At 53.6% G+C, this 21,587-nt stretch overlaps 1 protein-coding gene across 1 annotated transcript in view; it reads left to right on the top strand.

Annotated features, from left to right (window-relative positions):
• Positions 1 to 21,587, top strand: part of SH3RF2 (SH3 domain containing ring finger 2) — a 38,575-nt gene that overhangs the window by 15,329 nt on the left and 1,659 nt on the right. Inside the window, exons 2-6 of the mRNA XM_086471107.1 lie at positions 1,621 to 1,890; positions 6,580 to 6,903; positions 14,725 to 14,819; positions 16,868 to 17,038; positions 19,170 to 19,387. Of these exons, the coding sequence (XP_086327233.1) occupies positions 1,621 to 1,890; positions 6,580 to 6,903; positions 14,725 to 14,819; positions 16,868 to 17,038; positions 19,170 to 19,387 (1,078 nt within the window). The remainder of the gene's footprint in view (positions 1 to 1,620; positions 1,891 to 6,579; positions 6,904 to 14,724; positions 14,820 to 16,867; positions 17,039 to 19,169; positions 19,388 to 21,587) is intronic.

The following is a 21,587-nucleotide window of genomic DNA, read 5'->3' on the forward strand; positions in this document are numbered from 1 at the left end:
ATTCAAGGACAGAGCAGTATCTGCAGCTCTAACAGTTCAGAAAATAGTTTAGAATATATACAGCCACCTGTCTTCATGCCAAAAACAATCAGGCAAAGAAGAAATCTCTCCCAGAGGCGCGCTGTGGCACCAGAGCTGAGCACTTCGTCTTGGTCGCTGTTTCCAGTTGGATGTGAGACTGGACGGACCACTCATCCGGCACAGGATGGAAGCACTGTGTGCTGACAAGAGCTCGGTCAAGTGACCGAGGCTTCACAGACACACGTGAGGGTATTTGTTCTTACTTTTACTACTAACTTGTCTGCAGAGACGATGGATGAGGGGTCTGCTGGCAGCCCGTCCTGAAGGCAGCACACCTTCCCACTGCGTTCAGACCTTCCCACTGCGTTCAGACGCAGGGAACAGAATGGAGCAGCTCTGTTGGAAGGGCCCCACAGTGATCCCATGGTTCAACTGCCTGACCACATCAGGGCTGACCAGAAGCTAAAGGAGCAGCGTTCATTTCCAGCCAAAGGGCCAGCAGAAGGACAGAGCTGAACACCTGGTGTTTTGAGGTTCACACACAACTCTGGTGTTGCAAATGGCAATAAACATAAACACACACAGGTTGCTCATTTGATCCAGGGAGGCAGCGCTCCCGTCCAGCGGACGTGCAGCAGGGATCTCCATCTTGTCTTTAACACAAGCACGTAGGGACCGAGCCTGTCCGTGCTGCTGACGTCCAGCACGGGGACCCCCAGCGCACACCCAGCACAGCTATGCAGAGCGCAGAAAACGTCGGCGTCTCTGCACCCTTCCCAGGAAAAACACCTCTGGGGCTGCCCCCATGTTGTACCTCATGGGTTCACAGCACCGAGGCCAGGGACGGCTCCGGGTTTATTCAGTCGTCTAAATGATCTGCGGCATTGTGTGGTAAATTGAGTTTTCCAGTACAGATAAGGGTCAGTAAAGCGGTTATTTTAAGTGAATTTTGCAGTTTCATTTTGATGGGAGTCAAGATGGCAAAGTTCCCTCATCTCTTCTGCTTTTGGCGTATCTCCTCTTTCTCATATTATACTGCAACAACAATAACATTAAGAAGCCTCTCTTCCTGTAACCCAGATTAAAGACTGAAATAAAGTCACGGTCACATGGTGTAAAAGCAGGGAGATAACCACAGGAGAGCAGTAACCTGCACTCACCTTGCTCTTGTGTTCTCCTAGATATGCACAGCTGGCCACTGCAGGTGACAGTCACCAGGATGACGGCTGCGACCTCTGGTCATTCTGAAATAGAAATACCTGGGTTCATTAAAATAGACATTGTATTAGAAGAGACCTTAGAGCAGGCAGTAAGATCCCATGGGAAAACTAGCTTAAGACATTAATTGTTTCTTAATATTCTTAAACAAGTTCAGCCTGCTTCACGTCTTGATACAAATCTAGCATAAGTATTTTGGAGCTTGTCTTCATTAGACAAGGACATCAAGAAAGGATGTGGGTAGTTAATCCAAATAAATGCATGCTTAAGCCTTAGACCTCTAAATTTTTTCCCAGCAATTACAAACGATTTTGGGGAATTCTGTCTACGTTAAGTGTCACTGTCACAGGTGAACTGCAAGAGCTGTTTCTCATCCCACAGGTCCCGCGAGCCAAGGCCCTGTACACCTACCGAGGGCACAATCCCGGGGAGCTGAGATTCAATAAGGGGGACATCATCGTGCTGCTCCGACAGCTGGACGAGAACTGGTATCTGGGGGAGGTCGATGGGATCAGCGGCGTTTTCCCAGCCAGCTCCGTGCAAGTCATCAAGCACCTGCCCCTGCCCGTGCCCCTCAGCAGAGCACTCTACAGCTTCGACCTGAGGAGCCGGGATAAGACCGACAACAAGGACTGCCTGACGTTCCACAAGGTAACCCCACCCCGCAGCACCAGGGGCTGTTTTCTTCTTTAGACCGTACGGTGTCCTGCTACTCCCCGGCTCCACAGGAGCTCCCTTTTGGAAACCGGTAAGGTTCCCAAGCCCCCTCAGACCCTGCTGCCAGCAGCTAAACCCCCCACAACTCCCCCCTGGGCACACAGGGGTACATGCAGGGCGAGGAGCATCCAGAGAGAGAGGCAAGTGCCCGCCCCAGCGGCGACTGCAGCCCCTCGGCTCAGCTTCTCGCCCGTGCTGCTGCTGTTAAAGAGTGGCTGATGGTGGTAGATCGCTCTCAGGACCAAAACGCTCCAAGGCAATCTCTAAAAGACACCTATCTGACGTGGTAAAGAGAATTGCTTCCGGGTCTGGGGATACGTGGTTTATGCAGCTTGAACACACCCAACCTACTGGAGGGCTGCAGAGCAATACACGAACTTTTACTGTATTTCCCTTTGTTCCCCAAAGGCTCCAGGGCTTGCGTTTACTCTGTTAGAGGACATGCTCTTCTGGGTAACTGCACCTCCCAGCAAAGTCAACTGTCCCTGTAGAGTCAAAATGAGGTGAGGCATGGCAGGGCGGAACAGAAAGCGCTGCCCGGAGGCATCGGTGTCCTCGCAGAGAAGTCACCTCTTTCTCTGTCCAGCTGGCAGCACAGCTGCGACACTTCTCCCTCTTAGGGACGGGAAGGGGAGGCAGGAGAGGAGGCTGTGGTCCAGGCCAGGTGTCTCCGGGGAGTCAGAGCTGGATGTGGGGTGGCTAGCAGGGGGCAAGAGAAATCAAGCGGCCGAGAGGCAGCTGCACCTTCTAAAGGGAGGAACTCAAAGAGAAAAATGGGTTCCGAGCAGCATCACACACCACCAGCAGCTCCACAAAACGTGGGCGCTCAGCTCGCTGGGGCAGGTACAGAGAACCAGGCAGCCAGCGGCCGCCCTTTGTCATTCGGATTCCCTTATTAGCAGGAGGTGCCTTCCTCGGGTTTCTGCCATCTGCCTGCGCTTGTTTGCGTCCTTTCACTCTGTTTGCCTTTGTTTCTCGGCTTCCTCATTCTGTTTATTTGTGTTCGGAGGCTGCGCTCATCTCTGCTCCCACAGCAAAGTTCGCACACGGGGAGCCAGCACACACCTAAACAAGCAGCTGCTTCTGCAAAGAGCAGGAGGATGCTCCTGCCCTCACCATCCTGACAGCGGTGGGTTGTTACCGATGAAATGCCAAAGACTGGAGCAGTCCCTCAGTGCCTCCCCTCTGCAGTGACTTCCAGGTGGTGCCAGGGCCGTGTCCTCCCCCGCTGGGCACAGCACGGGTGACGGGCCAGCCAAGGCGGGTGACCGGAGAGTGCCATCTCTCTGCAAGCCACTGTAAAGAGAAGATCTGTTCCTCCAGGAGCCCAGCAGGCAGGGGAACCTCAATACAGGGGTGCTGGAGCCTTGGGCGGGTGACACAGGAGCTGCATTTGTCCAGCACAGCCTGGCTTTAGACCAGAGCTCTGCTGCAGGCAGCCTGATCTTGTTTTTTCAAAAGTAAGAGCTGGCCATAAAAAAACCAACAAACCAACCAAACGAAACCCCACGGCTGCCCGCTCCCGCAGTAGCGCTGCCCGCTGCAGCTGGCTTCATGAGCAGCTTCTCTCCCTGCCGGCCCTCCCATCGGGACGGGACACCCCCACCCTTCTGCCTCACCCCACCTCCCCGTGCCCTCGCCCTCCCTCAGCAGAAGGTGATGGCAATTTGGCAACAACCCCACCTGGGAAGCTGTGCAGAGGTGCAAGTGCGATACCACCCAGCAGGCTACTCTTACTCCTCAAGGCAGTAGCCAGCAGATAACGTCCAGACGCGCAGATGAAAGCTCAAGAGTCACTTACCTCGCTGCCAGATTAATACAAAATTTCCACCAGTTCAGACGGAAAGTTGTGCACGCATTCTGCACAGGTGTAAACGTTTTGGCCAGTGGGAACCAGCCTTCTCAGGTCCCTCCAGCCTTGGAGTCAACAAAATTTTAGCCCCAAACTTTGCACATTAGTTCAGAAGGGAGAAAAACATAAATTTGTTCCTGTAAAAGTTTCTTTACCCCCCCCCCCCCCCAAGGCAGATATCCTTAACAAGATGAAGTCAAAACACCTTAAAAGTTAACAAAATTTAATTCTGCTGGGCTGCCGGAAATGTAGGTCTTTCCAAAGAGATGTAGCTGTCAGTCAACACAAACTAGCTTTTTTCCTCTGGAGTATTTCGAATACCGGCACTCCAGCAACGCCAGGTTATTTCAGCTCCTGAAATAGCAAGCTGAGCTTCTGGGCAGCGTGACACCAATCGCCTCGACACTTCCATCAGGGTTTTTCCTCTCGGTCCGTAACTAAAATGCCATTTCCATTATTAGTTGGGTGTATGGCAATTACAGAGGCATTTCCACGCGATGGAAACCATCCAGCAAGGCAAAGGCTTTTCATGTCCTGGCCGCCAGACTCGCATCCACGGTCCCAGCTCAGCCACGCTCGCACCTTTAAATTAAAGACAAGTCTGAGCGTTGTGCCGAGTGAGGCCAGGCGAGCTGGCGGTTCGAACACAAACGCACCAAAGCTGTCCCAGAGCCGCGGCGGGGCCGCGCCGCCCCAGCGGCCAAACGAGGCTGCTCCCCGAAGCATCAGGGCGAGCCCACCCTCCCCCTATGGCCCCCCCGGCATCGCCCTCCTCGGCAGGGCTGATGAGAACAGGGGGCGAGTTGGGTGAGGAAGCGGGGACCTTCCGCGCCCTGCGCGTGGCCGGGGGCCAGCCCGTTCGCCACCGGGCCCACCCAACGCCACACCGGGCAGCAGTGCGTGCCGGCATCGGGGCACAGCCTTCCTCCCAGCTCACCGCTGCCTCTCAGCCCTGCAGACAGTGAGCAGCTTTCCCCCTCCCTCTCCAGAATGAAGCCTCCGCAACCAGAAAAAAAATTGGGGCCAAAAATGCAAAATTCAGGCGAAATATCAAAATTGCATTTTTAATGGGTTCCGTTGCCATCGGCTCTCACGTGCCCCTGTTTGCGGGGGATCTACCCTGCGAGCCCTCCAGCTGCCTTCCTGGGGCTGGCTGGTCACGGTGGCCCCCGGCCACCCCCAGCGCCAGCTCAGTGCCTTGCAGGCGGCATTCCTGGCGTTCCCGGCGCTCCTGGGCTGCCGAGCCCTTCAAGCCGCCCGCTCCCTGACAGTACTTGGTTAGCCCTGGTCTAGATGTTATTTGTATTCCTGCAGTTTAGCTGAGATGCAGGGTGTATATGGCCCCAACAAGAATTCCTAGAAATAAAATTAATACTTGTAATCATCATAATTACAGCAAGCACTTCTTTGTGGCTGTTTTATAAAAGGGCACTAGTAAAACAGCTTATTTGAAGCTCTAATACATTTTGAAAATGTGTCTTTTCATTTAATGAAATCATTTTAGCTTCAGTAATTACTTAAGTCTGGCATTAACAGGAATAAGTTAGTTAGGGCCACACAAAGCCACCAAGGAATTAGACATTAATTATGGAGAAGGCAAAGGTAGGTCTGTTTTGGGAGATGCAAGGCTTGTCTTGGCTGTGACGCTTCAGTCCATGCCCCATTTTATCACGTCTCCTGAAGTTTAGAAAAGGCAGAAAAATGTTTCCAGTTTAGGCTAAAGTTTAATTACATACAGAAATGATGGTATTGCCATCTTACTTGTGTACCTATGCACACACCATGGCTTTTAAACCTTGCTTTAAGGAGTGAGGAGGAGGGAAACGTGAAAACAATCCCTGCTTTAAAATGGTAATGCTTGAGACACCCCTGTGCCTCTCCTAAGTTAGAGTCATCCTTGTTCATCCCGGGAGTCAGGCACGTTGCCTCACATGAGTGGGTGAGAATCTCAAAGTTTTGCAATTCGTTAATGTCAGCAGTAAATCATGATTAATTCCTCTGGCAGCCATCGTGGTGAAAAACTCTGTCACCACATGCCCTTTGCTATTAACACTGTGTGATCAGCAGTTTCCAAGAAAGACTGTTTGAACACTGCCCGTATGCAAACTCAGGGCCTGATTCTTCCCCCGTCAGGCCCGACGTGAACAAGCCGAGCTTTTTTCAGTGGAAGCAGGATCAAGCCATGAATGCCTGGGCCCACAGAGATGTAACTGGGCGGATCTAATTCTGCTGGGAAAGCCCCATCACTAGGGGCTTCTCCGAGCTCACGCCTTGCAGTCAGCTGCAGGGCTTTGAGGTCCCACTGTGAGATGCACCCAAGTGTGCCAGCACAAAGTGGGAAAGGAAGATGTGCCCAAACATCCCTTCTGATTTAGAGTTAAATTTGTTGTAGCGCCACTGGCGAGCCAGCCAGCTCTCCTCACACCTCTGCGAGCCAAAGGCTTTGACGAACGAAGCTTTCTGTAAGTACTGGGCAGCAGCACCCAGCCCCAGTAACGTGTTGTCTGAGCAACACGTTTTTCAAACCAATTTTAACCCTGCTGTCAGCTTTGCATCAGTGACGTTGCATCCGGGATTTGTCACTGAAAGCGTACCAGGGAAATGACCGAGCCGCAAGTTTTTACAGGTCACCTGTAATGTCCTCTGAAGTCTGCCCACAGCCCTGCTGCCAGCTAGGAAAAGAGAGGGAAAAGGGAAAAGGGAGCAGGTGCCAGACTGTGCCAGGCGTGGCTTCCGAAATGCGCCATCACCTCTCCCTTTGTCTCTTCCAGCCAAACACGACCGCAAGGCAACTCCTACAGACCAGCAAAAGCCACTGGTCCCCCCAGTTTAAGTGCACGTCCCTGCGAACGGCGTCTCCCAAGGCGAAGGGCGCGGACTCGCCAGCCTTCCCCAAGGTGCCCGACTCCAGGCGGAAGAGCCTGCGGCAGTTCTCCATCACCACTGCCCTGAACACCCTCAACCGGATGGTCCACGCGCCCGCCGAGCGGCAGGCACTGGAGATCAGCTCCCCCGTGCTCATCAGCTCCAGCAACCCCACCGTGGCCACCCAGAGCAGCGAGAAAGCGGAGTTTCCCTATGGCACCCCTCTCCAGGTAAGGAGGTGGCGGTGGGGGTGCTGCGGGAGCGGCCCAAGTCCAAAAGGCAAACCCTGGGCGGCAACACCCAATGCGCGGGCAGCCATTGGAAAAGCTGGAGTGCAAACGTGCAAAGACAAACCGTGCTAATAGCAGCGCTATGGTACGTCATCCACATCGGGCTGCCTGGGAATTGTTCCGCTCTTTTTGAATGGGAAAGGCCTGTCTTCAGAGTCCAGGGGCCCCAGGGAATTCATAAAAAGAGAAATTCGATTATCAGAGTAACTAAACGTGGACAAAGCACGTCCCCATTCTGATTTCTGCCCTACTGCAATGAGCTCCAGGTGCAGGGTGGGAGAAAGCAGAGAGCTCAACTTGCAAAATAAACTATTTTTCATTTTAGAAAGTAGTCAGGAATGGGGATTCCCAAGGGGGCTGACTGAGCCTCAGCTTGCTCACAGACACGTGTGTGTGTGCCTGGATTCACACTCTGAGCAAACACCCAGTTAGCCATATAATGGTGTAGATCAAAACCAGGCAGTTCTCAGCATTTTAAAATTAAAGCTAAAACCAGCCCTTGGCCACATTCACCTGCGTTACTTTGCCAATGAGCCTTCAGAGCTCCTCTCACAGAATTAAGTTGCACTGACATGGCAGGACCTGCAGAATCAGGCCCTGAATTACGAGCAGATAAAAGCCAGTGAGATCAGCGAGGAAGCGGCATTGTACTGAGCAGGTCTGCCCCGCCAGTGAGTGCTTTAACGGCCTCCCCATCCAACCCTGTGCTTTTTACTAACGGGTATTCCAGTTTTCCTGGTAAGCCTCCAGCACACAAGGAGTCCCCGGCATCCCCAGCGCTCACCCTCAGTAATCAGCATCGGGCTTAATTGAAAAAAGTTGACTCAGCCCAAAGTCTCAGCGCAGGAGATGGCACGTTTGGGTACCTCTAACCACCACCTCTGCTCTGCCCACCGGAGCACACGCCTGTATCGTGGAAGCGTAGAGCTCCATCGTTGTACCCCAATCCCCAAAGTTTTCTCCGAAGGCCAGCTGCCTGCAGGGCAGGCTTCCTCACCAAACGCCAGTTCAGCCACGTTAGAATGTCTACAGAGATAACGAAGCAGCCTCCTGCTTCTTCTAACTGGAGCTGTCAGCCCTTCTGAAAAGCAATTGGGGTCTTTGCCCTACCCTAAATCAGTCCTCTGCCCACACCCATCCACGTCCAGATGAATGGCTTCTGCCAGGGGAGGGCAATTACCAGGAGTCCTTGCCGGTCTGCAGTCTCAATCTGGGACTATGCTGAGAGAAGCTGAATTTGGGGCTGAGATCATAAACATAGACTGACCTTTTGGACTATATCCACTCTTTATTTTAGGAGGCAAAAAGGTCTCATTCCTTCTTCACGCTCTGACTAAAGATCTCAATACAGAATCTTCACAGATCATCTGAAATGGGAGAAAAAAGGGTTTGTTTAGATTTATATGACATGCTTCATATTCAAGGTTGCTCTGTCATTTTATAAAGCAATAAGCCAGCCCCTGGTAGTTCAGTGTCTGTGCAATAAAACCCAGCAGGCATTTTGTACTTCGCAATAGCCTGCAAAGAGCCTTGGATGCTAGATCCTGGTTTATGTGAGAGGAAATGAAGCCTTACAATAGAACCATAATTCAATTGAAATGGTATCGTGTCTCGCAAACCCAATATAATTTTACCAAAAATGCCTCAGCATGAACTATTGTCAACAGCAGAAGCAATACAGCGAACATGTTAACGTTTTGCCTTAGAAGAGTTGGAATCTCATTTCTTCTACACAAGTCTTGGCCCCAGAGGTTTGCAGGAGGATCTGCCATGTTCACAGGGCCAGGCAGGCTGCAGCTGTTCCTTTTTCCACCTCTGGGTTTGGGATGCAGTGACTGACCTGCAAAGCTGAGACCCATTTGCAAGCCCAGATACGCACTGCCAAGCTGGACCATGCTGGCCTTATCCCACTGAGGTTGCTCGTCCTTCTTCCTAGTATTAATAGGATGGAAAAGCTGCGGGGGCGAATCTGTTGGCAAGGCAGCTCTCAGATCAGAACCAAGTTGCAGGACTGAGGAGTAATGGGAGAGATAAGAGCTGATGCTGATCCCAAGGGTTGGTCTACCCTGCTCAGCAGCTTCTGGTAGAAGTCCAGCTTCAATAGCAAGTGCTGAGACTTTGGAAAAACAGCAGCACCTCTCCAAAAGTGCAGTTGTTCCATAGCAATTAATTTTGTATACACCACATAACCTGGAAGGCAAATATCCGTGTTTCTTGGGTTTAAACTACTCCAGATAAAACAGAAACGATGAACAGGCGTGTGCCTACTGTCAGCCCTGAAAACTCAGCCCCGGAGTACAAGTATCAAGCTGGGGTCTTCCCCCATTAGCAATATAGTAAAGAAAAGAGTGGGTTGAATCACATCCTTAATTGCTTCTGTGCGTTTTCATGCTCCCTAGTAAGTCTGCAGGGGTTGAGTAGCCTGGATCTTTGTGGGTGGTCACAAATATGGTGCAGCAGATGGAGCTGAGCCTACAGCTCAGCTCAGCCTTCCCAACTGCGGGCTGAAATCCCCACCAGGGCTCGCCCGGGTGCTGAGCCTGCACTCACGCACGGCTCTGCTGCCTACGGAGCGGCCACAGCGGCTCTCGACACCCCCCGGGAGCTGCCCCAAGCAGCACAGCCTCTCCAGAGGCGCTTCTGAGACCTGGTGGGCAAGACCAGAAAATTTCTTAGAATGAAGCAGGCGAGGATGTAACTGGTTAAGTGGGAACTGACCCAGGAGACCAAGCCCAGTGATGGATAACCTCAGCTGGCCAGCCCGAGGGAGGTGTGGGGGGCAGGCTGGGCAAGGGGGTGGTGGGCGGAAGGTGCCCCCCTGCCCAGCCCCTGGCCACCAGCGCTGATGCCCTCCTCCTCCAAGCAGAGGGATGGTGCGGGGAGGGAACGGGCTCTGCCTAAGATGGCGAGCGGCTAGCGAAGCCGCAGTGGCCGCGCGAGGCGAGGGTGAATCACCGGCAGGAGGAACATGCGCCGCAGCATCCGCCCTCCCTGGGAGCAAGGGACAGCCCGGCCCCAGCCGGGGCTCCACGTGACGCCCAGAGAGGCCCGAGAGCAGCCACAGCCCCCAGGCTCCACACCCAGGCACCCCAGCTTTTCTCCCCCTGTGAAGGGAACGGGCCATCAGCAGCACCCCAGCCCCTCGCTCGCTCTCCTCAAGGTGCTTCTGTCCTTTCAGACAGCAACCCAGTTCCGTTCCCTGTCCGAGATAAGACTGTAAGGCCCTGTGAGACCAACTGAAAGGAAAGGAGCAGCGCTGCCAGCGGGTTCGGGTCAAGACACTAGCAAGGGTTAGGATCACAGGAAGGGGGCCCTGGCATCAGCCGTCGCTTGGGGAGAGGGCAGCAGAGCAACCTAACTGATCAAACTGGAAACCAAGTGACTCTGCCACTTACCCAAGCCTTTAAACCCATCTCCTCGGCAGGGACAGCTTCCAGACAGATGCTGAATACACACTTGTTGCATTCTTCGGGGCGTTGGTCAAAAAAAGTGGGAATTCTCCAGTAGCTTGTAACTCCCTGACACTTCCCCTAAGCTATGAGACTACAGATGTTTGAGGGAGACAAAGGAGATCATTAGCACACCCCCCGCAAAGCATGTCCCCCAGCTGAGCCACGGCCCCAGCGATGCTGGTGCTTGTGGGGGAGAGGGTGCAGGAGGGGTTGCACCGTGGGGACGCGCAGCAGCAAAGCCCAGCCTGAGCAGCGAAGCCAAAGAGGCTGCGCTGGGTGGCTGTAGGGCTTTCCAACACCCCTGTGCCTGCCTGGCCTTCCCACCAGCGAGGACCGGGTCAGGCTCCTTTCGGCCCATAAAAGGGAACAACCGGCAGCAGCCGGCCCTGCTGCCGGCCCTTCTCCTGCTCTGCCTGCCCCTCTGCGGTGCCACGCCAGGCTCGGGTGGGAGCCAGAACCAGTTTGCAGGGCTTGTGGCGCGCCGTGTCTGTGCATGTGCCTGTTGTGCAAACGGGCCGGCGGCCGGGGCGCGGGCAGCACAGCCGAGCGGAGCGGAGCCAGGCAGAGCCCTCCTTCCCCGCCTCCAGCAGCGGCGGGCATCTCCTCCCAGTCACACCTGAGCTTATTCCCCTGGGCCTGGCGGCACCCGGGTTGGCAAACATCTGGCTAAGAGCTGCTGCCGCCCTGTGCCGCTCATTAAACCCGGCATCGGCCATCTCGCACGATGGGCTTTTCTGTGTTATCAGCGGCCTGGGACTCGCAGGACACAACTTTCGGTAGCACGAGCTCCCCGCACTGGAACGGGGAAGATCTCCCTCCCCACACAAACACTCTGGCCAGGGAGCTGCCTGTGCCAGCAGGGCACCGTAGAGAGGAGCCCGGCCAGAAACCACGATGGGGAGATGGAGGGAGAGGGGGGCTTCAGGAGAGGCAGGAAATTAAACTCTCTGTACTTACAAGGCTCTCACAGGAGATCAGCACAACTGAATGCTGAAATCAATTATACATGGCTGGAAAATATTTCATTCAATCTTTCTTCCTCTCTGTTGAAAATACAAAACCAGCTTTGACACAGGCTCTGAAAGGATCGCTGCTTCCATGCAGAGGGGGAATAGAGAGGCACGAAAAACATTAAGCTTTCCACCCAGAAGCAGAGATTTCAACACAGTTCCATCAGGAAAACCAGCAAAAGGTTGTCATATTGCTCTAATGCAGGAGAAATGAAACTCCAAATCCTTAATTTTAAAAGGTTTTGATTATGAAAATTATTAAAACAGAATTACAATTTCCCAGAATCACAGAATGTCAGGGCTTGGAAGGGACCTTGAAAGATCATCTAGTCCAAGCCCCCTGCCAGAGCAGGACCACCTAGGGTAGGTCACAGAGGAATAATTTCCAATCAAATTTATTTATATGAGAGCCTGGTCTGACCCCACCTGGACTGGAAAACGAGGAATGCAAAGATGGTTTGAAGCTGACCTGCCACTCCAGGTCCAGAGACAGAAGCTATAGTTGCTGGGGGTTTTAATTAACGTAATTTACTGAAGAGCAACAGAGCTGGTGAGTCACTTTTTTCTTTTCCCTAGGTCCTTGCTAAGCCCGTGCCCCAGCACCATGTTACAGCCATGACCACTAGAAATTAGATTCTAAATGAACACGAGATTAAAGCCCTGACAGCTTGCATCACTAAAGATCCTGCGGTCTTTGCTGGAGAGCGTAACTGCCAGCTGCTGCCCAGCCCGGCAACTTTACGCTGGCCTGAGATTCCCCAGGGAGGCTGCTGCAGCCACCCCGCCTTGCTGGGGACATCGCTGGGGACATCGTGTTCCCCTCCCAGCAGCAGCTGTGCTGTGGCGATGGCACGGCACGGCACGGCCAACGCCTCCCAGCGCACACAGTGCCGAGTGTCAAACGGGGCCGGCCGGCCTGTGCATTTCACCCCGGGATGGGTTCGGTCCTGTGCTTTAAAGGGATCGACCTAGGGACACCACGCTGCCCTCTGCCCTCCCCTCCTGCCACCCCGCGGGCCCAGCCACGCAGCCCCCACCACGCTGCCCACCACGCTCCCTCGGCCCCCGGGCCGGGCTCAGCACCGCGGCTTGTTCGCCCCATTTTCAGGAACAAATGGTGCTGGTGAGAGGTGGTGGGTGGGTACCCCGGGGCCACCGTCCCCCAGCACCAGGTGGGGCAGCGCTGCCCCCTCCATCCCCTACGATGGACCTCGGCCCTCCCGCCTGCGTAGTGGAGATAACAAACCCCCCCGCCTCCGTGCGGCCAGAGAGCCCTCACTAATCTGCTAATGCCTGCAGAGCCCCTGGAGAGCCTCCAGAGCAAGGCGGCACAGCAGCGCAGGGCATTGCTGCTGTGGCTCCGGCCCCCTCCCAGCTCCCTGCTCTGGAGCAGAGAGATGTCATTGTCCTTGTTCCAGCTAATCCTCTGCCTCACTGCTGGGCATGTAAACAACCTTCGAAAAATAGCTAGGGAAGGGTCTGCCTTCCCTAGAAAATGCCTAGAAAACGTTCATTGAAAGCCCTTGCCCCCTAAATGCTGCATAAGTTTGTGACCAGCAAGGGAAGCATCTCCCTTAAGGCCTGCTGTCGTGCAGCTCCCAGCAGGATCGAGCCCAGCGCCGGCCTTCGCTGGCATGGCAAGCATTCCCTCAGCAGACAACCCTCCCGCACTGCAGGTCTCCTGACCAGGGGGGGAAGATGCCAATACATGGTGCAGGAGACGTGGACCCAGCAGAGGGGAAAAGAGCGGAGGAGGCACTTAGACCTATTTCCCCACCAAGCACTTCAGTAGCATTTCTCAGTGGAAGTACCTTGTATATTGGCAAATATACTTTAAGGGGGGTCATCTGCATGTTTTTCAGATGTTTTTGGAAAAGGATTAACGTTTCCCATATCTAATGGCTCTAGTGAGCACCATGGACATGTAGCTGGAACCAAACTCAGAACAGAAACACCCCGCAGGCAGGTTTGGTGGTAACGGCAGATGCTCAGCCGGACACTGGCCAGAGGACGCCCAACAGCACACGCCTCACCTCAGAAACCCGGGTGGATGTCAGCCGACCTGCGAGACATGCAGGGACAGGGGAAGGGGAACAGCCCAGCACGCTGCCCCTGTCCTCCCCGGGATGACACGGAGGTCCAAGGCCTCATCTTCTTGCCTTCGGCGGGCAGCAGCAGGGACAGGCACTTGCCCACTGCGGCAGGCCTGGCACAGCGCGTTCAAGGCACGCCGTTACCTTGACAGCAGAAACTGGGCTGAGGTTCCTCCCCGGACATGAGAGACCCCTACAAGAGGACAGAGGGGGCATTAGGGTGGCTGGTACCTCTCCATAGATGCAAAATGACAGTGGGGAAAGGGCCACCCCAAGCAAAAGCAAACCCGAGCGAGGTGTTCCTGCCCGTGCTCTCACATGCCGGCGGTGCGGCAGACGGCGACTCCCTGTGCCCGGCACAGTCTGCGCTGCTCCCCGGGACGCCACAGCCATGGTAAATAGCTTTAATAATAGTTATTAGAAGATCACTGGGGCAAGGACTGTATTATTTAGGGTTTAGACAATACCAATACTCCCAGCTGGAGTTAAATAAATTACAAGAGCAACAGCAATGATTACAGGAGTCCTCACCTGGCAGACGCAACGGTCTCCTCCTGGTTAGCAAAGTCTGGGCTCAAAATGCTGTTTTCCCAAACTCCTTTTCCTTCCCGAAGCAGGCACCAGAGACAGCAAGCGCATCAAAGGGCCTCGACTTGTTCAGAGCCAGGCAGAAAGGGATGAGAAAACACCAAGCGCAAGGAGAGAGGCCAGGGAGGGCACCTCACACGCAGGAGATTAGCAGCAATTACAGGTTTAGGGCTCAAGCTGAACTCCTGGAACACGGCTGTTAGGCTAAGTTGATCCTGTTCCATTGTTTGGAGCACCTCCTCACACACCACGTTAGCTGTCCCAAGTTCCTTATTTACAGGACGGGATAAGCACCATCAGTCCAACCGAGCTGTACCCTGGAAAGTCTCTTGCCATGGAAGTGGAAAGACCATGAGTCTTCCTCTTACTGCCTGGTCTTTTTTTTTTTTTTTTTGTCAAATGCTCCAAACTCTTCTTTCTCCTCAAACCTCTTTGGGTTTGTTTTTTTGTGGGGTTTTTTTTTTTGGTTTGGTTTGGTTTTTGTTTTGGTTTTGGTTTTTTGTTGTTGTTGAAAGGTGGGTGAAGCCTGTCAAATGTTTTCAGCTGCTCTTCCAGTGGCTAAAATAAGCCTACATTCAGATCAATATATTGTTTTCTTTGCTTGCTTTCTCCCTGTAGGTCAGTGCATCTTACTATCCTGCGCCAGGACCAGTGGGGCACTCGGCAGCCATTGTCACTCTTCCCCATCTGCAGCACCACCTATCAGCCTACATGTACGTAAGGAAACCACAATGCGGTGGGGAGGGGGGTGTAATTTTCTGTACTGTTGCCCTTGGTTCACCCAGCCAAAGGCAGACCGGAGCGCAGCTCCCGGGTGCTGGGATCCACGTGCAGATCCACGCAGGGATGTGCTTGGCTGCTCTGAGCAGGGGGTCACAGAGACTTAGAATCACAGGTGAATTATTGTATTCCCAGCAGGTGAACCGTCCTTGCACCTCACTACCTGCCTTCAGTGTTTATAGATGCATAGTTCTGCCTATTTGTCAATGGTACATTTTACATTTTTTTAAATATAGAAAAACTAATTGCTCCTTAAGTGCCTCTAGTTATTTATTTTAAAACAGCAAAGGTCACTGGTGTTTTGAATCATCCAATCTTTTAAAACTTTGCCAGTTAACATTTGCAGACAATACATTGGGATGATTTGTTTTCCTCTAGATGAGATTCCCCAGCCTGGCACTGTAGTAACCTACCTAACACCAACGAGCTGTCTACACGGCAGTCAGCACCTCCACAGTGTCGAGCCAGACCTGGGGAAACACGAGCACACAGGAGCAGTATCTGTAAATCCATACTGCGCTCGTGATGTTTGCTATCTTCCTGCATTAGCCAGGATTAAGTCTTCCAAGACTATGGCACAGACTTAATCCCAAGCACAAGAAAACTCCTAAGACATTAAAATAATTTACAGAATGAGGATTGTAGCAAAGTGTGGGATCAGCTGCCTATTTTGCACACCTCCTTTTTCCACCCCACAATATCAAACCAGCATCTGCACGTCCTGCTCTTCAGGACACATTGTGCGTGAGGTGATAAAGCGCTGCGGAACCACAACGCCCTTACGCTGAACCTCGCCTGATCCATGCAAGTGACAGAAGTCACTGCATAGAGACGAGTGTTTCAAGTCACACTTTCGAGTGATTGTTCTGAACCACAGGGAGAGAGGAACCTTTTTAAAAGTTATGTGATAGTCCCTGACTATTGAGACAACCAGTCTGTTGTTTCTATTTTTTAAGTAATATCTGACAATTGCAGCACTAGTCTGTACCTTGTTAATATTTGTTACATTAGATAGATCACGTTCCCCTTGAAAAACAACAACAATGCAATTAAATTAAAAGCATTACACTGGGGACAAAGTTCTTTAAAGAACAAATAGGGGAAAGTTTTGAGAAATATGCCATTTTCTCTTTCTCCTGTTGTGCTGTGTGGTCACACATGGTTCACTGCGGAGAACAAATCTTCCTCACCTAGTTGTAGTCCCAGAATCATGAGAGAGAGGTCTAGAGGGGATCACAAATTAATTTCTCGTCCGGGTTCCTCGCTAGCCCAGAGCAGAGCCATGTACCTCCTGCTTTGCCCACCTTATTCTCTAGGGCCCCCGTGGCAGCGACTGAAGTCCCTGTGTTAGTCTCTGCAGGGGTCTGGTCGCAGCAGGAGGAGGAGGAAAGGGGAGAGGACGTGGTTAACGCGCACTGCTGTACAAGCAGTGCTCCTCCCCACCAGCACCTCCAGATGATGCTCAAGGAAAGCAGATGCAAGGCCTCTGGCTCACCAGGTACTTCAAAGGCAGAGTGGAATCCTGATGCTATCGCTGGGACAGAGCCTGGTACCTGCCTCTTTCATGCTGCTTTGCCTCAGGACAGGAACCATAAGCCCTCAGCCAGGTCCTTCAGCACAGCACTCACTGTGCAAGGTGCAGAACAGCAGCTTTCTCCTCCCCAACACTGGTTGCCCTTGGCTAGCCCTTCTAGGACAGGAACCACTGGCAGGATCTGCTTTGTTCTCCACTCCTGTTTGCTCTGCTTTTATTGGCATCCCCTTTGGCCTGAAGTTATGGGCAGCTCATTCCCTGCAAGTTCCCTCCACAATAACAGCACCCAAACGTTTGATGCGAGTGCTGGTGGAAGAGGCTTCAGGCAAACAGCCTCTGCTCCCCCAAAGCCAGCAGCACCAGTTCTTTGGCAGAGTTAAAGCCAGGAGCTCCAGGATGCGCAGGGTCAGCCCCTGCCTTCCCTCCCCTCACCCCTGCTCTCCCCAGGTGCGTGGCTCTCCATTCCTACGCCGCTCACGGACCAGACGAGCTGGAGCTGCAGAAGGGAGAAGGGGTCCGCGTCTTCGGGAAGGACCACGACGGCTGGCTGCGGGGCATGTCCCTCGTCACGGGGAGAGTGGGCATCTTCCCCAGCAACTATGTCGCTCCCCTCTTCAGGTCTGGTTTTAATTACGTGAAACAAACACGTGGAGAGGGCAGGGGGTGACACGTAGGATTTGGGGTCGTCTCGTTCCCGCAGAGAAATCACTGCAAGGGATTCCTGCAGCACTAACAAGGGCCAGGGAGTCCTCGCTCCGGCGGGATGATGCCGGGCAGGTCTCTCTCCTTTTATTTCTCCGTGTACCGGCTTGGCCACATGCACCACGTGGGAATCGCATCTCCCTCCAGCAGCCAGGTGCCGTGGCAGGGAGAAGTCAGGGAGCGGGCGGTGTTCCCCTCGGAGGGGGCTCACGGTCCGGATGAGCGAACAGCACGACATCGGCCTTCGTCCCCTTGTTGTAAACCCGGGATGTCGACAGAGACATCAGCCGGTGCTCCCATGACTGTTTAATTCAGTCCAGGAGCTCTGGCAGGGAGGTGACCCACCCGGCACTTTTTGACGAGTTAGTCTGGGAGCCAGGACGGACGGCAGTGTGTCTGTGCTCGGACTCGCCTGTATTCCTTTTGGATGACTGGGGTTTTTTGCCTGCCAGAAGAGAAACCACAAGCTGAAGGCTCTTTTAGAGTCAAAATACTGCCTTTAAAGCAGGCATTTAAGCACTGGATGCCATTGATCTAACTGAACAAACATGCATTAGAAAGAGCAATAGTTAAAATATACAGTTTAGGAGAGGGAAAAAAAACCTGCCCATACCCTCAGTTCCCCTGAGATACGCTCAGGTCAGGCAGAGAGACAAAGAACAGCTTAGATATGTAGTGCCCAGCTTCTGCGAAGAGAAAGTGGGGACAAGTCAGGACACCTTTCCCAGGACAGTGATTTCGTTATTTGGAGCAGGTTTCCAGGTCTGGAACTTGCTGCGACGGTGCAGCCCCGTCTGCGGGAGAGGGGACGGATGGGCACAGGGAGCCCTGCTCGCAGGGGATCACCTCCACGCACACCCCCCGCCCCTGCGAGGGTTAAAGGGCTGCACCGAGGGACCAGCAGGGCATCTCGGCCTCCCTGGAAGCCTTCTAGCGACACATCAAAATCCACCTTGTGCTCCTGCATCCCCCTGCCGCCTTTCAGTCCCTCTCCCCCTTGCTCCTCTTTCCCTGCTTCTATTTTATCCTGCCAGATCGCTCGGTTCAGGCTGGAGGTCCCCGGGCTGCTTTAGTCCCAGCCTGGCCCCCCTGCAACCTCCCCACACTCAGGAGCACTGGTGATTAGTCTTCATCTCTCCAGCTCATTTCTTCACCGTATTGCCTCTGATAACACTGTGGCCCCACCTCGCCGATAAACAGAGCAAACAAATAACTGAGAGCGCAGCCCAGTCACCCTAAACAGCCTCATAAAGCCCCTCAACCATAAGGGCCTGTTTTGGAACTGCTATTCTATCCTCCTTAGGAAATATCTTCATCATAAACTGATGCCCAAGTTATTTGATGAATCACTGCTCAGTTATTAAAGCATAAATCATTCCTCCACCTCCCAAAAAGGAAAAGAGGAATCAGAGGAGTGGGTTTTCCTTCCTTTAAGGAGTTAGCTAAAGGACTGCACTCTCTGAAGGAATTTGGTGCTAGTGGGAAGGTTGGCAGGGTTTTGGCAATTTAGAGGCTTCAGGTGAAAACATGAAGGTGACCTCTCTAGGGAAGGCAGGGGAGGAGGATAATCCAAAATAGCTGCTGTGCTCCGGAGAGCTACCCAAACAGTGGAGGGGGAGCCAGAGCCAGACGGCAGGAGCACAACAACTGCCTCTGCCCGGTCCTTACGGACCTGCCCAGCCCCAGAGCTGCCTCCTACAGCTCCGGCTGAAGGCGCCGTCCAGCACGCTCCTGTGTGGGGAAGGGGTAGGATGGAGGAAGGGCTGGTGCCTGGGGGTCCCTTTTGAAAAGCCATGGGGTTAGTGTAACGAATCCTAACCCTATTTGGGAAGAACTTCTTATAAATCAGGCGCAGAAAGATGAAAGCCCTTGTCATAATGGAATCAGAAACTAAAACTGTATCATTCATAGCATTTCCCTCCAGATCCTCGACTTGGGAGCAGTGCCGGCACATCAAAACCATCGAGTCCCCTCTTGGGCAAACTCCTGCTTTCCTTACAAAACTGCAAATCCAGTCTCATCTTATTTTCTTTTCCTTTTCAAACAGGAAATCTAATCCCTGTGACTCGAAGATGCCTTCCCTGTACGCCTCGTGGACACTATCAACCGCCTCGCTCTCCTCCCAAGGGAGCATCTCAGAAAACGGCCCGAGGCAGACCAGACCCTTGAAACCGGCGCTGCTGCCCGTGCCCGTCACCTCGCCCGGGAGGAGCGCGGCTGTGGGACAAGCATCGCTGCGGCGCGGCCGCGGCAGCACAAGGAAGAGTAAGTGCTTCGGCGGGTCTCTGGGAGTGAGAAGCCAAACACGCTGCCCCCAAACCACGCTGGCTGCCTGCAATTAGCACCGGAGCCGTAAAGAAGGAGGGAACGTTGCCAGGAGAGCAGCAGCTCTCCCAAGCAGTCCCCGCCAGCACTGGGCTCCTATGCCAGGCCGAGCAGGACGCCACAGGGACCGGCTGTTCCCCGGGCACTCGCAGCATCTCCGCTCACCCCCGGGGTGACACGCTGTCGCCCAGCTGCATCCCCTCGTGAAACCAGCTCTTGGGCAAGGTCTTTCCAAGGGGTCCGGCTGCAGCCGGGCCCCAGAGCCGAGGACGGGCAGCGTTACCCTGGGGCTGCAGGGAAGGAAAACGCTGAGCGCAGCAAGGCCTGCCCCAAGCTCTGTGGGTTAACCCTCCAGGCTGGCAGGGGAGGGGGGTGACATGCCTGGGGGGGTTGTCCCCTGCAAAGGCAGAAATGCAGGGCGGGGGGTGATGCCAGCCAGCTCCCCCATACCGACCAGCACCGTGCCGGAGCATGGCACGGCTCGCTTCTGGGGGAGCAGCTGATGACCGTGTCCTCAAGAGGCACGGGAACCTGGCTCAGAATGCTCTGGTTAACCAAAGGCGATCAACAACAGCGCGAGGGAGGCCATTAGACATAAAATAGCCTTATGGGGCAAACAAAGCAAATGAAATACCAACTCCAGCAAGGTAAACATGAGCTGCGCCAAGACGCTATCATCCATCTCAAAGGGACTTGTGCGGCGACCTTAGAAAATGTAACCCAGCAAACCCAGCCTTTGAAATCCAGACCATCCAGCCACAGGGCACTAAAACAGCAGCTGAAACGTCACTACACAGATACGGGGAGAAATAACCCCTAATTGTACACACATGACCTTAGGCCCTAAATTAGCTTTTGTTGCTCTGGAGAGGTTTTGGAATTGCCACGGACAGCTCTTTGAAAGCTCCAACTCCACGCTCAGAAGCAATATTTAAAAAGGTTAATTTAGAGTATTGTTAGGAATTATTAAGAAAGGAACTCAGAACAAGAGTAAAACTCAGATGTGCCATTGGGGGAGTTCTGGTGAACTCGTATCCTGCACACTTCATGCTTTTCTGGCAGCTCAAAAATAATATAATAAATCAGGAAAAGTATGCAGGAGGATGATCAAGAGAATAGAATAACTTCTGTTTCAGGAGAAAAAAAATTTCAGCTTGGAAATATCCAAGATACATAAAATCATGAATAGCCTGAAGGTGAGAAAGGGTACTTCACAGGAAAAGTTACCCAGTGAAACTGTGAAGCCAAAAGCCTTGATGTAGCAGAAAGCCAGAGGGAAAACACCTCCATATCAGCTCTATTTTTCTTCTCCTCCTCCACAAAGATTCAATATGTGCCTGGGGCTGTAGGAAACGCCCCTCCCAAGGACGGCGGGCAGGAGAGGGACCTGCGTGGGCTGTCCTCCGAGGCCGGTGGTCGAGCCCGAGGTCCCGCACCCCTGCTCACCCAGCTGGGGTTAGCCTGGGAATTCTGTGCCGAGTCAAAAGCCTCTTTGCGAAGGCTGGCACGGAGCTCAGTTGGTTATGTTCTCTCCAAGGAGGCTGGCGAGGTTTCTCCTCAGACCATACATGCTGTTTCCCAACACATTTCCAAGTGTATTTGGGCAACTAAGTGGCTCCTTGTCCAGCGCTTGCAGGCGGAGCTGGAGGCAGGCAGAGCCCCTGGCAGGGGGACGCACGTTTGCAAGGGCCACTTGCAAAAAGAAAAGTAGGTTTAGGTTCAGACCAATTGAGCTGTTTCTGTTGCGCTCATCACGGCGCTTCCCCCACGCAGCTGCGGTGCCTCAGCTCAGGAGCCGGGCAGGAACATCCAGCCCCGTGGTGCTGAGGCCGTGCAACCCAGTGTCCAGGGTTGATGCGTTCCAGCGTTTGCACCGAGGGCGTCTGCAGCCCGGGAGAAGGCAGGGCAAGCTCTCTGGGACCAGAGCGGCCCTGCTCAAGACAGAAGAATTTCTGTGGCATGAGCTGTGGTCAAATGCAGGGGGATTGAGGGTTTCGGTGTGTTGGCCTTGCCAGCGCTGAGCTGCCTGCCGAGGAGGGGCTGCGGAGGCAGACGGCATTACTGCACACCGGTCCCGGTGCTCGGGGGTAGGTGCCCGTTGGCGCAGGGCTGTAACCGCTGCTCGCTTCTGCCCTTCGCT

This window comes from Leptosomus discolor, chromosome 10, assembly GCF_034619465.1.
Source record: "Leptosomus discolor isolate bLepDis1 chromosome 10, bLepDis1.hap2, whole genome shotgun sequence".
NCBI classification, from domain to species: Eukaryota; Metazoa; Chordata; class Aves; order Leptosomiformes; family Leptosomidae; genus Leptosomus; species Leptosomus discolor.